The 15,373-nt window shown below is 41.0% G+C and overlaps 1 protein-coding gene across 1 annotated transcript in view; it reads right to left on the reverse strand.

Annotated features, from left to right (window-relative positions):
- The window catches only part of LOC115221593 (chorion peroxidase-like), a 44,720-nt gene that overhangs the window by 13,882 nt on the left and 15,465 nt on the right, over window positions 1–15,373 (reverse strand). The window contains exons 6-11 of the mRNA XM_036510700.1: window positions 15,250–15,268; window positions 14,607–14,719; window positions 11,247–11,342; window positions 4,970–5,026; window positions 2,978–3,422; window positions 1,522–1,716 (exon numbers count right to left, since the gene is read on the reverse strand). Coding sequence (XP_036366593.1) covers window positions 1,522–1,716; window positions 2,978–3,422; window positions 4,970–5,026; window positions 11,247–11,342; window positions 14,607–14,719; window positions 15,250–15,268 — 925 coding nt within the window. The remainder of the gene's footprint in view (window positions 1–1,521; window positions 1,717–2,977; window positions 3,423–4,969; window positions 5,027–11,246; window positions 11,343–14,606; window positions 14,720–15,249; window positions 15,269–15,373) is intronic.

Below are 15,373 nucleotides of genomic sequence, written 5' to 3' on the forward strand. Positions count from 1 at the left end.
ACTTTGTCTTTCATCCATTCGAGGTCGATTAAATAAGTACCAGTTACGCACTGGGGTCGATATAATCGACTTAACCCGTTTGTCTGTCCTTGTTTGTCCTCTCTGTGTTTAGCCCCTTGTGGGTAGTAAAGAAATAGTAATTCTTCGTAAGACAAAGCTCACCTCTTCTTGGTTTCAGCAATTTTAGAATTGTTAACACATCATCACCGTTTATATTCCAAATATATTTGAAGAATGATGTGGTGCAACACCTTCTAATTGTATGGAAGTATACATGTATTTTTAGAAGCCTTTTTAAGTAAATATGAAGTGAACCATAAATAAGATGTTTTAATTTTATTTGATTACATGAAATACTTTAGATCGATAAACTTAGAGAACAGGTAAATAAGACTGGCACAAACACTTTGTGTGCTCTTATCGACTCTTGATTTAAAGATGATCGGTGAAAACAATGTATTGCACTAGACAATAGTAAAAATCCCTGATTGTATCTAGTGTGCAAGTCTTCTATCAAAAGGTTCTGCGTGCGGACCCCATCCATCTCTCAGCTCTTAAATCAGTAGCTTTCTATTTGATTGCACCATCGCAACATTTGTTTGCAGAAGTCTTTCTACTACCACTCAATGAACTTTGGTGCCTCACCAAGATTCAGTCTTTACTCTCAATCTCTTCCTTCTATACACCCATGACCTACTTGCCACCACGTATAACAACACTCACTCTTATACAAATGACACACCACTTCATTCTTCCCTAATTGTCTCCAACAATGTATCTATCTCACGTACACAAGGATCACACCATATATTGATACCATAAACCGTTATTGATTTCATTAAGACCTTAGCAACCTCCATCAGTGGTGCCAAAACAAACTTTTCTGATTTAGTAACAAAAACAACTCACATACTATTCATATAAAAGAAAATCACACGATTTTACTACATCCCCACTAGACATGAGTGGTTCTCAGCCTAGAGCTCTCGCAGTCGATCCAAATGCTGGACCTCGATATAAGCGTAAGACTCTTCTAGCAAAAGCATATCCTACGCACAGTTGGGATCGCATCTCAAAAACTCGTCGAATCTGCCCAGAGTTATCGCTCTTCGGTATTTTACGCCGAGGTCGACTTTGTCTTTCATCCTTTCGGGGTCGATTAAATAAGTACCAGTTATGCACTGGGTCGATGTAATCGACTTAATCCGTTTGTCTGTCCTTGTTTGTCCCCTTTGTGTTTAGCCCCTTGTGGGTAGTAAAAAAAGAAATAGGTATTTTACTGAAGGCAAAAGACCCAGAAGTCTGCTAGGATGAAATACTAGGCAGATATGGTATTTTTTACGCTTTGTACCATAAGAAAGAATTTGCCTTTAGACGTTACAAACATATTTTAAATAACCTAAAGTTTATATATACATATATATATATATAATATATATATATATATATATATATATTATATATATATATATAATATATATATATATATATATATATATGAATGATACGATTTTCACTCACCTGTACATTGTTTCTAAGAGTTGTCTTCCGTTAGTATCATGGTATGGGAATGCTTTAAACGAGAGATTTGTTAGCGGGTATATGGTTGCCAGCCAAACGATGTATGGAGGTATTCCGTAAAAACGTGTATCTTGGGTTACGGTTGCCACTACATCGGAAAAGTTACAATTGTTTCGGAAATCACAAGGTATTTTACTGAAAAATATAAGGCAAATAAAAATACTAAAAATATAAGAATTTATGAGAAAAAATTATGCACCCATAATAATAATAATACCTATTATTGGTACTTTAACACGCAATCTGAGGAGAGGCTGGGGATTAAATTGAGTCCAGTGATTTATTGTTTCATATTTTATCAGAAAATAAAAGGATATCGTAACTAAATACCAGAAAATATTTAAGCAGCCTACCAGACATCCACCAACTCTATAAACATAATGCAGATAATCGGTGATTTATAAATGACAGACATACACACTCACATGTATATACACATATACATAAATCTACATACATAAATGTGTAATGGTGTCTGTGTGTGTGTGTTTGGGGTTACTCTAGCTCCTCCCACACCATCCAACAGATTTTAATGATTTTTGGCACATGCCCTGAGGTTCAAATAACGCTGGAATTTTTTGAAAACTCGATAAAGCTCAGTTGGCATCGATTTTTGTAAGCTCAATCGGGCGTTTGAATGAAAATTCCCATAACGATGTTATTTTCCCGGCAGCTTTTGCATTTTTTGTCCGATTTTTATGAAAATCGATGAATGAGTGAGGCTCATGGGAAATTTGATATTTAGGTAAAGTTTATGGTCGGAGTCATGTAGTAGAATTAGAATTAAACTGGTGAAAGGCAGAAATCTTCAAATTTTACTCACAATAAAATAATGAACTGATTTTGAAGAAAATTGACCCATGAGTAAAAGTAAGCACTTCGACATATGAAACATCGATCATTCATATAATGTATTAGGATTTTAAAATCAATGGGATATTTTCATGTAAATGGTCGCATACATTCTATTTTATGACATAACATTAATACTTTTCTTTGAATTTTGCTGAGATTGGACACGCTGATCAATTTTGCACAGAGGGTGGCATTAAGAGGAGAGAAATAAGCAAACATCACTTTCAACGGGTCGAGGTACACCCAAAAGTTTGACTACGATTTCAGACTGTCCAGTATGTAAGAGTATGTCTAAAGCGTTAACTGGTTAAAATCCCTGTCAAACCAGACATAACATCTTAATGAGTAATAGTTGGCACGGGGAACTTAGAAGATTTTAATACAAGGTCAGAGGTGGAGTTAACTTCAACACGGAAAACACGAGCAACACTGGGTCCAAGACCTAGTACATACATATTCGGATTTAATTTACAGAACCCGGTGCGGTAAAAAAATCTGCCTACACTGTTGCAGACTAAATATAGAATGGAGACTGACATACTTCCCAATTTCCAAGCTAGCCTGTTCCAGCATTCCTTTGACAAGATTGGCCATTTCAGTATCGTCGTCCACTTTTGTTGCGTCGCTTATTATATCAATCAAATTTTCATTTGTATCTGGAGCAACTTGTACCGATTCTCTCAACATCGAAGCCACGACTAATTCATAGGCAAGCGAGAAAGAATGTGAAACCATTGGTAGCTTTTGGTTATCGTAAGTACGGGTTCCAGTAGTCTTAGATTTAAGAGGAGTGTCGACGCCGAGTAACATTGGTAAAAATTCGTTGTAAGTAATATGTTGAAATATTCCAATCAGCAATTTTTTTGCTTCTTCCGAGGCGTTTTCGTAACCAAATTCGATCATTTTATCGACAAGCTCATTGTATTCGCGAAGAAACACATGATATATTGCCATCACTAAAGGGTTTTCACTGATAGTATCTCCAACTGGAAAACAGAAAAAGATTATGTATCTTTATTAAGCACAAAATGAAATTTTTTAGTGAAAAGAAATGTATGGATAAAACTAACTGGATCACATTTAGAATATTAATTACCATTATTTATTAGGCCACTGACGACTGAAATACAGAAATTATCATCCTGCAGAATTTGATCTTATTTCTGCTAACCTTTGAATGAAAGCAAAATATTACCATTATTTTACTTCCATAACTTAAAAGTGAAAGACGATGTTTCTTACTTTCTTTTAAGCCAATATTTTTTTTTATCAGACTCTGGCATCTAATCAAGGTCAGAGCAATTTTTTAGTACAAAGTGAGGAAAGAACGTGATGTTAATACATTTCATGTGAGTATAAGTTGCACAGTACTAGGGAATACCTACAATCAAGAACTGAAACTGTGCTGTACATAATAATGTGTATCTTAATGGATCACTACAGTCAGCTAAGTTTCTTATACGTCTTTGTGTTCGCAAGAAATTTTCATTAATCAGATAGGAGTAGATAATTGATGAGATGTTGAGTATGCCATTAGTAAGAGCATTGGCAATTTAAGCAAAGAAGATTGACAATAAATTAGGGTTGAAGCTTACTTTAGAAGTGTTACTTACCGTTTGTCTCAATTGAAAGACGAACAATATAAATTAATAAGGATTTAACTAACGATATAATCTGGTACAAATTGTTAGATACAGAATGACCAATTCTAAAAGCCTAGGGTTAATATCTATTTCTTTACTACCCACAAGGGGCTAAACACAGAGGGGACAAACAAGGACAGACAAACGGGTTAAGTCGATTATATCGACCCCAATGCGCAACTGGTACTTAATTTATCGACCCCGAATGGATGAAAGGCAAAGTCGACCTCGGCGGAATTTGAACTCAGAACGTAACGGCAGACGAATTACGGCTACGCATTTCCTCCGGCGTGCTAACATTTGTAAAATGTTTGGAAAAAGTTTATATAAATTACCGACCAAATTACCTTTAATTTGTTTAGCGAATGGAACAAGAAACCAAATAGTTTCGTTCTTGTTAGAAGATGTATTATAGCCACTACTTTTCCGACCATTATTAGATTTATAAGGTGTTTGCGTGTTTTATCTTCTTATTCCTACTCCTGATAGTACGAGAATGATTAAAAGAACGAAGTAGTACCTTGTTTCTTATATTTCTCATATTTTGTCTTTGATTTTTAATATTCGCATATTCAATATTTTTCAAAGTAGTCTTATTCTTACTTCCGGTTATTAGTTTTAAATCCATGTTAGCATGGGAAATATTCATGTTGTTGGAAGTGCTAATATTTACACACACACACACATACACACACACACACACACACACACACACACACACACATACAAACACACACACATACACACATACACACTCACAGGTGCGCGCATGTTTATAGACTTCTGTAACGTCTATAAGGTGATTCGCGTTATGTTTTATTTATTTTAATAAACTTTATGTAACTTAAAACAGTTTTATCAATGAAATTATGTGCCAAAGGGTATCTTACCTCCCATAAATTCATTTTCTGTATGTGGAAGAAATCCTGATTTCAGATTAAACTTCCCTGAAATTTCAAAAAAAATATTTTCACTTTTGTATTTGCTGTACAACATATTATATTAACGTAATGACCTCCCAAAAAACACAAAAGATAACAAGTATTAGATGCTGACATCGATAAATTAATTACTGTCTGTTGGTCAGGTCTTAATTTACTATTCGAAGGAATTGCGAATCTGAGGTTGGATAGAGTCATATAAAAATTAAGTGAGGTAATATTTTGAAAGAGGTTATGAAATACCCGTTGATTAAATTGTTTTAACGTCACTTACAATAATAAGTACTGCCTCCACCTTCATCACGTACTCAAATACATTTGAAATTGATAGATAGATAGATAGATAGATAGATAGATAGATAGATAGATAGATAGATAGATGGATGGATGGATGGATAGATAGGCGCAGGAGTGGCTGTGTGGTAAGTAGCTTGCTTACCAACCACATGGTTCCGAGTTCAGTCCCCCTGCGTGGCACCTTGGTCAAGTGTCTTCTACTATAGCCTCGGGCCGACCAAAATCTTATGAGTGGATTTGGTAGACGGAAACTGAAAGAAGCCCGTTGTATATATGTGTATATATATATGTGCTCTCTCTGTGTGTGTGTGTGTGTGTGTGTATGCGTGTATGTCTGTGTGTCTGTGTTTGTCTCCCTAGCATCGCTTGACAACCGATGCTGGTGTGTTTATGTCCCCGTCACTTAGCAGTTCGGCAAAAGCGCCCGATAGAATAAGTACTGGGATTACAAAGAATAAGTCCCGGGGTCGAGTTGCGCGACTAAAGGCGGTGCTCCAGCATGGCCGCAGTCAAATGAGTGAAACAAGTAAAAGAGAAAGAGAAAAGAGAAAGATAGACAGATAGATAGATAGATAGATAGATAGATAGATAGATAGGTAGGTAGATAGATAGATAGATAGATAGATAGATAGATTATGTTAGGTAGAGTAGATAGTAGATAGATAGATAGATAGATAGATAGATAGATAGATAGATAGATAGGTAGGTAGGTAGGTAGATAGATAGATAGATAGATAGATAGATAGATAGATAGATAGATAGATAGATAGATAGATACATTGATAGATAGATAGATAGATAGATAGATAGATAGATAGATAGGTAGATAGATAGATAGATAGATAGATAGATAGATAGATAGATAGATAGGTAGGTAGGTAGGTAGATAGATAGATAGATAGATAGATAGATAGATAGATAGACAGATAGATAGATATGTTTCTTTATTAGCCACACAGGGCTGCACACAGATAGAACAAATTACAAGTAGAGCTTTTCTTTTGAAGGTATTAAAAAAAAAAAAAAAAAAAAGGAAGGGGGAGGTTCGATCAAAAGGATCGTAAAAGGAGAGAAAGAGGACAAAAATAAGGGGGGTTAAAAAAAAAAAAAAGGGGGGGGAGGAAAAAAATGATCAATAGGGATCGTTATCACAGAAATGTCAATATGAAGTGTAAAGGGGAGGACAGGTGAGGTTTACCCGTGGAAAGAAAAGCCTGCGGAAAAGACCACGGTAACCTCGGTCAATGAAGTCACATTTTATATTTCTTTTTTTTTTTTTTTTTTTTTTTTTTTGCAAATAAGCAACTCTCTGTTTTCGATTTCTGGGTTCATAGGACTATGCTCAAGGTGGCTTCGTCATTCATACGTGCCATTCTTGCTACATTCACCCATCTTTTTTTAAAACATTCGCTAGACAAAACTTGCCTCTCTACTCTCACTTTCCTTTTCAAGTGGTACTTGAAGAAGTTGATGAGAGATTGACCAGAGAGGAAAGTGTTTGTCTCCAATCCTTTCAGACGCGTCCACCAGATACATTCTTTCGCCATAGCCACAAGGATGATGAAAATAGCTCTTCCTTCCCGTTTGAAGGAAGGAGGCGTGACAATATTGACGATAGACTCAGCTGATAAACCGACTCGTCCCACACGTGACAGCAGTTGTTCGACATAAGCCCACAGGTCGGAAATTGTTGGACACTGAACGAGTGCGTGCAGAACGGTTTCGTCGCTCTGACCGCATCTCGGGCAGGTCGGCCCCGTGTTTCTCGAGCCGTGTCTGTAGAGCTTATCCCGAACGGGTAGCGCTTCTCGGTAGCACTGCCAGGCCAGGGATCTCTGGAAGTTGTCCATGGCCCTGGCCCGAAAGTCGTCCCGAACAGGCGGGTCAGGTACTCCTCGTCGACGCCCAGGTTCGCCCCGAGCTCGTCGTCGTACCTCCCCTCCACTAAACCCTATAGAATGCTTTGGTTGTGTTGAAGTCACTTAAGGTCGACCCAGGACGGCAGAGTTGCTTGAGAGCAACGCGACACTCGCGGTGCCATTCGCCCTTCCTCGGCCTCTTTTTGATCCACGACTGCAGTTCGGTCATGGAGACGAGCTGCGGGAAAGCGTGCCTCACAAACGGCGACCACACCTGTTCACCGTCGTCTACATAGAGCCAGAGATGTCGCAGTCTCAGCGCGTGTCTGCGCATCATCAACCACGGCATGCCCAGCCCTCCTTTTAACGGGTGTTGACAGCAAATGGATCGCCTGACCATCGGGACGCATCCTTTCCACAAGAAGCGAAAGAGGATGCGTTGTAGTTTGGTGATGGTAGGGTCGGGACAAGGTACGACGGTCAGGCGGTAGTAGATGACGGACGCGATGTACGTGTTCGCCACCTCCGCTCGACCTTTTAGGGACAGTTTCCTCTCGGCCCATTGCCGGGCGAGAGTGACCACCCTACTCGTTATCTCGTTCCAGTTCTTCTCCACTTGGAGGTCCGGACCAAACCAGACCCCGAGCAACTCAACCGGGCCGTCGGTCCAGCGTCCCACGACGGAGGCGCTGGTGGACGGCATGGGCTTGCTTCTCCAGGTGCCTAGTCGCAAGCCCACTGACTTTTCCCGGTTGATTTTTGCTCCTGTCACCGCTTCGTAGTTTTTCAGTGTCTCGCCGACCAGCTCGATGTGCTCGTGGCTAGACACTATGACGTGACGTCGTCCGCGTATGCAGACACGCTCGTCCCGCATCCCATTCTCGCGGGATGCCCCTTAGAGTCGCCAGCTTCGCAGTAGTGGCTCAAGAGTCATAGTATAGAAGCGCCGAGAGGGGAGAGATAGGTAGGTAGGTAGGTAGATAGATAGATAGATAGATAGATTAGATAGATAGATAGATAGATAGATAGATAGATAGATGGTAGGTAGGGGTAGATAGATAGATAGATAGATAGATAGATAGATAGATGATAGATAGATAGATAGATAGATAGATAGATAGATAGATAGATAGATAATGTTTCTTTATTAGCCACACGGGCTGCACACAGATAGAACAAATTACAAGGTAGAGCTTTTCTTTTGAAGGTTTAAAAAATAAAAAAATAAAAAATAAAAAAATAAAATAAAAATAAAATAAAAAAAGGGGGGGTCGATCAAAAGGGATCATAAAAGGAGAGAAAGAGGACAAAAAAAAAGAGGGGGGTTAAAAAATGGGGGAGAGGAAAAAAATTGATCAATAGGGATCGTTATCACAGAAATGTCAATATGAAGTGTAAAGGGGAGGACAGGTGAGGTTTACCCGTGGAAAGAAAAGCCTACGGAAAAGACCACGGTAACCTCGGTCAATGAAGTCACATGTTATATTTCTTTTTTTTTTTTTTTTGCAAATAAGCAACTCTCTGTATTAATTTTACGGTTCATAGAATCATAGTCAAGGTGGCTTCGTCATTCATACGTGCCATCCTTGCTACATTCACCCATCTTTTTTTAAAACATTCACTAGACAAAACTTGCCTCTCTACTCTCACTTTTTTCTTCAAGTGATACTTGAAGAAGTTGATGAGAGATTGACCAGAGAGGAAAGTGTTTGTCTCTAATCCTTTCAGACGCGTCCACCAGATACATTCTTTCGCCATAGCCACAAGTATGATAAAAATAGCTCTTCCTTCCCGTTTGAAGGAAGGAGGCGTGACGATATTAACGATAGACTCGGCTGATAAACCGACACGTCCCACACGTGACAGCAGTCGTTCGACATAAGCCCACAGGTGGGAAATTGCTGGACACTGCACGATTGCGTGCAGAGCGGTTTCGTCTCTCTGCCCGCATCTCGGGCAGGTCGGCCCCGTGTTTCTCGAGCCATGTCTATAGAGCTTATCCCGAACGGGTAGCGCTTCTCGGTAGCACCGCCAGGCCAGGGATCTCTGGAAGTTGTCCATAGGTCCCGGGCCGAAAGTCGTTTGAAACAGGCGGGTCAGGTATTCCTCGTCGACGCCCAGGTTTGCCCCGAGCTCGTCGTCGTACCTCCCCTCCACTAATCCCCTATAGAATGCTTTGGTTGTGTTGAAGTCACTCAAGGTCGACCCGGGACGGCAGAGTTGCTTGAGAGCAACGCGACACTCGCGGTGCCATTCGCCCTTCTTCGGCTCTTTTTGATCCACGACTGTAGTTCGGTCATGGAGACGAGTTGCGGGAATGCGTGCCTCACAAACGGCGACCACACCTGTTCACCGTCGTCTACATAGAGCCGGAGATGTCGCAGTCTCAGCGCGTGTCTGCGCATCATCAACCACGGCATGCCAGCCCTCCTTTTAACGGGTGTTAACAGCAATGGATCGCCTGACCATCGGGACGCATCCTTTCCACAAGAAGCGGAAGAGGATGCGTTGTAGTTTGGTGATGGTAGGGTCGGGACAAGGTACGACGGTCAGGCGGTAGTAGATGATGGACGCGATGTACGTGTTCACCACCTCCGCCCGACCTTTTAGGGACAGTTTCCTCTCGGCCCATTGCTGGCGAGAGTGACCACCCTACCGTTATCTCGTTCCAGTTCTTCTCTTCTTTGGAGGTCCGGACCAAACCAGACCCCGAGCAACTCAACCGGGCCGTCTGTCCAGCGTCCCACGACGGAGGTACTGGTGGACGGCATGGGCTTGCTTCTCCAGGTGCCGAGCCGCAAGCCCACTGACTTTTCCCGGTTGATTTTTGCTCCTGTCACCGCTTCGTAGTCTTCAGTGTCTCGCCGACCCGCTCGATGTGCTCGTGGCTTGACACTATGACGGTGACGTCGTCCGCGTATGCAGACACGCTCGTCCCGCATCCTAATTCTCGCGGGATGCCCCTCAGAGTCGCCAGCTTCCGCAGTAGTGGCTCAAGAGTCAATACGTATAGAAGCGCCGAGAGGGGGCATCCCTGACGGACCGAACGTGCAATGTCGAAGGGTCTCGATAGATTTCCATTTACGCGAATTACCGAACGGATGCCTCTGTACAAGGCAGCTATCCAGCCGCGGAAGACGGGACCGAAACCAGCCGCTCTCAGGACTGCCTCCAAGTATCGATGGTCTACCCTATCAAAGGCTTTCGATTGATCCAAGTTGATCAGGGCCCCACCCATGCCAGGTTCGTTAACTACCCTGTCTATGATGTAGCGCATCAGATGGAGGTTGTCATGGATGCTCCGGCCCGGCACGGCGCACGTTTGTGCGTTGTCGACCAGTTTCTCCATGACAAGCGCCAACCTCTTGGCTAACACCTTTGTCAAAATTTTCAGGTCTGCATTGAGCAGAGTGATTGGCCTAAAGTTATCTATAATGTTTCCCTTGTTTGGATCTTTCTTCAGCAGAGTTACAGCTCCTCGACTCACAAAACCGGGTATGCTCCCGTTTTGCTGCCAGTTGCAGTATACCGCTGCCAAGACGTCTCCAAACAAGTCTGGCATACATAGTAAAATTCGTAGGGTAGATCCAAATCCAAACCTGATTTGTCCCTCGAGCATTCTGCCATCGCTTCCCGCGCACTTCCGCCGCCGTGATGGCACCTTCGCAGCACCCTGCCTTTCTTGTCGAGAGTCGTGGCAGGCTATGTAGGTAGGCACTGAAGTCTACCCTACGTTCTTGCCCTCCACTCGTCCCGAACAGTCGGGCAAAATGCTGCTGAAAGGCCTCACACATTTTACTTGGCTCGAGCAATTCGCGCCCCTGTTCATCTACCAGTGACCGAATGGTGGCTTTGTTGCCCTGCTGCGCCTCTGCCACCCGGGCCTCTCTCGCGGCTCCAACACCTTCGTTCCTTAGAGCACGCATCCTAATAGATAGATAGATAGATAGATAGATAGATAGATAGATAGATAGATAGATAGATAGATAGATAGATAGATAGATAGATACGCAAATGACTCGAGAGATATGTAGATCTTTGTAATCTGAGAAAAAGGATTAGTCACTTACCGTCAGCGTTCATTAGGTTTGTTTTTAAATCCGTATCATAAAACATAAAAGAAGCATCGATTACATGGGTGACGTCATTAATGCCGTGATTGATACCTGTACAGAAGATAAAACATGATTAAAGCAAAAAAAATTGAAATAATGAAAAGATATCATAATTAAGAGATTATTTCTGGATTAGAGGCTGTCCATGGTTTCTGATAGAAATGCATAGTATTATGGGGTGAGCGCGCTATGCAGTGATATATATCCACTCACAAGGCATTGGTCGACGCGAGGCTATAGCAGAAGACACTTGCCCAAGATGCCACGCAGTGGGACTGAACCCGGAACCATGTGGTTGGTAAGCAAGCTACTTACCACACAGCCACTCATGCGCCTTGTAAACAATCCTTTCACTGTGATTATTTCTGAATTAGATTAGTGTAGGCTGTACACGATTTCTGACAGAAATTTATAGTATTATGGGGTGAGAGCGCTAGGCAGTGATATATATTAATGCAATGTTATTGACAGTTCGAATAAGCAAAAAGCACATTCGGTAATAACATTGTATTACTACTTATCATAGCTCAGCTCTCTTATGTCGTAGTTTAATTACGATGAGCCCTCTATTTGCGCCTCCAGCCGACGTATGTTGACTGGAAAAGTATAAAACAGATTATCTTCCTTATCAGCTCGCAGCGACACTCCTTACTCTCTTTACTCTTTTACTTGTTTCAGTCATTTGACTGCGGCCATGCTGGAGCACCACCTTTAGTCGAGCAAATCGACCCCAGGACTTATTCTTTGTAAGCCTAGTACTTATTCTATCGGTCTCTTTTGCCGAACTGCTAGTGACGGGGACATAAACACACCACATCGGTTGTCAAGCGCTAGGAGACAAACACAGACCACATACATACACGCACACCACACACACACACACACCACACACACACACACACCCAGAGCACATATATATATTACACATATATACAACGGGCTTTTTCAAGTTTCCGTCTACCAAATCCACTCATAAGATTTTGGTCGGAGGGACAAACACAGACACACAAACTCACACATACATATATATATATACATATATACGACGGGCTTCTTTCAGTTTCTGTCTACCAAATCCACTCACAAGGCTTTGGTCGGCCCGAGGCTATAGTAGAAGACATTTGCCCAAGGTGCCACGCAGTGGGACTGAACCCGGAGCCATGTGGTTGATTAGCAAGCTACTTACCACACAGCCACTCCTGAACCTGTTACTGTTTTTAATCTTTATTCATAAAGTTTCTATGACTGAAAAGAAGATAATTACTCCGAAATGTTTGCATCTCACAGCCTGGACAGGTGGAGCTGCAAGCTGATTTGGGTGCATTTACACCATTTGGCTACAGCGAGAAATTTTCTCCATGAGCTGATAAGAAAGATAATCTGTTTTATGTTTTTCCAGTCAACATACGTCGGCTGGTAGCGCAAATCGAGGGCTCATCGTAATTAAATTACGACGTAAGAGAGCTAAGCTATGATAAGTAGTAATACAATGTTATTACCGAATGTGCTTTTTGCTTATTCGAACTATATATCACTGCCTAGCGCTCTCACCCCATAATACTATAAATTTCTATCAGAAACCATGGACAGCCTACTCTACTCTAATCCAGAAATAATCACAGTGAATAGATTGTTTACAAGGCACAGGAGTGGCTGTGTGGTAAGTAGCTTGCTTACCAACCACATGGTTCTGGGTTCAGTCCCACTGCGTGGCATCTCGGGCAAGTGTCTTCTGCTATAGCTTCGGGCCGACCAATGCTTTGTGAGTGGATTTAGTAAACGGAAACTGAAAGAAGCCTGTCGCATACATGTATATATATATATGTATGTGTGTGTATGTTTGTGTATCTGTGTTTGTCCCCCTAGCATTGCTTGACAACCGATGCTGGTGTGTTTACGTGCCCGTCAACTAGCGGTTCGGCAAAAGAGACCGATAGAATAAGTACTGGGCTTACAAAAATGAATAAGTCCTGGGGTCGATTTGCTCGACTAAAGGCGGTGCTCCAGCATGGCCGCAGTCAAATGACTGAAACAAGTAAAAGAGTAAAAGAGTAAGTGTCTGTAGCATATTTGAAGTGGTAATAACATTGCAGAAAGTTATAGATATCTAAACATTGTGACTTTTATGATCAGATTAAAATACCTAAAGGAAGATCAGGTTGCTTCGAAGTTCAAATGATTGTTTCCAGCACAAAAACAAACAATATATACAGGTATGTCTTTGCATCCGTTCAAGGTCAATTTCCAGGAAAACGGCAGATTCGCTCGTCATTAGTTCTCTGGTCAGTGATAAATTCTGAACAATTCAAACAGAATTTTACTTCTCAGTTGACACCATCACGAGCAGCGAAGCGGTGAATTTCTGTTATACATGTGTCAGGGGACGTAAACACACCAGCATCGGTTGTCAAGCAATGCTAGGGGGACAAACACAGACACACAAACATATACACACACACTTATATATATATACATATATACGACAGGCTTCTTTCAGTTTCCGTCTACCAAATACACTCACAAGCCTTTGGTCGGCCCGGGGCTATAGCAGAAGACACTTCCCCAAGATGCCACGCAGTGGGACTGAACCCGGAACCATGTGGTTGGTTAGCAAGCTACTTACGACACAGCCAGGGGATCATTTGAATACTGATAGTTATTTATTAATCCCTTGAAGAACTGAACTTCTGCATGAGTTTATTCATAGAAGATTTAACCATTTAGCATGGCATATGAAATCTAAAGCATCTATATTCTTGTACATGGAGTAGAGTATGGTCGGATCGATGTTTTGTGGATAGTTAAATTATCCCTTTATGACTGTCCTCTATTATTTAAAGCAAGTCATATAGACTTTTTTCGAAAGATTATAGAGGGAATTATAACCTATTTCTTTATTACCCACAAGGGGCTAAACACAGAGGGGACAAACAAGGACAGACATAGGTATTAAGTCGATTACATCGACCCCAGTCCGTAACTAGTACTTAATTTATCGACCCCGAAAGGATGAAAGGCAAAGTCGACCTCGGCGGAATTTGAACCCAGAACGTAACGGCAGACGAAATACCGCTTAAGCATTTCGCCCGGCGTGCTAACGTTTCTGCCAGCTCGATTACATGTACATGTGTCGGTTGTGTTTATTTCGTCAATGTCTTTAAGATGAAATGCAAAGACCTACATGGCAAAGATGGGAGTTCAACTTAGAACTGAAATGAATCTAAATACTATAATGCATTTAATTTAATGCTCAAACTTCGTTGTGAATTTGACTAAAACCATTTTGTAAATGAAAAGAAAGAACTTTTGACTTACCACCCTCACAGCTGATATTTTTTGTGAGAACTGGTCGAAAGTAAGGCATACACGGAGAGCAATTAAGTCCATCATGGGGATCATGGGGATCATTAGTAGCAATACCTAGACAGCTGAAATTTCAAAAAGATAATGTTATGAACAATTTGAAATATTTAAGAGCTTAAATATTAAAGAAAAATTGAAGACACAGCTAGTCCCATATTTCAGTTCTTATGTGAATATATCAACATATAATGTGATATGCATGTATATCAAAAAATAAGGTTGTGATGATAAATTGTAGACTTGCAATCTGTGATCGAAGTAAACCCAAGAAAATATCTATCTGTCAAGGTAGTTCTGTCATTTTGTCCCATTCTTGTTCTCACTTATGTCCGAATTATTTGTTGTTTGTGCATATATTTGTATATGCATGCCTACATATATATACACACACAAACACGCACACTAACATACACACATATATATGCGTATGTATATGAGTGAGGGGAAAGTATGTTTGTATGTATTTACGTATGTTTGTAGGCAGGTATGGAACAATTTATAATTAAGTTGCACATTTTAAGCGCTCAGGACAAAATATAACCAACTTGCTAATTGTGGTTAATTCTTTTAAATAAAAAGTTAAAAAACCACTTACCTGTCGCAACATACATCAGCTAAAAGAGAAGAGGAGAAATAAAAGGAATTTAAAAAATCAATTTTGCAATAATTTATGTGTATTTTCATAAACCTTTTACTCTTCAGTCATTTGACTGCGGCCA

The sequence above is a fragment of the Octopus sinensis genome, linkage group LG18, assembly GCF_006345805.1.
Source record: "Octopus sinensis linkage group LG18, ASM634580v1, whole genome shotgun sequence".
Taxonomy (NCBI): Eukaryota; Metazoa; Mollusca; class Cephalopoda; order Octopoda; family Octopodidae; genus Octopus; species Octopus sinensis.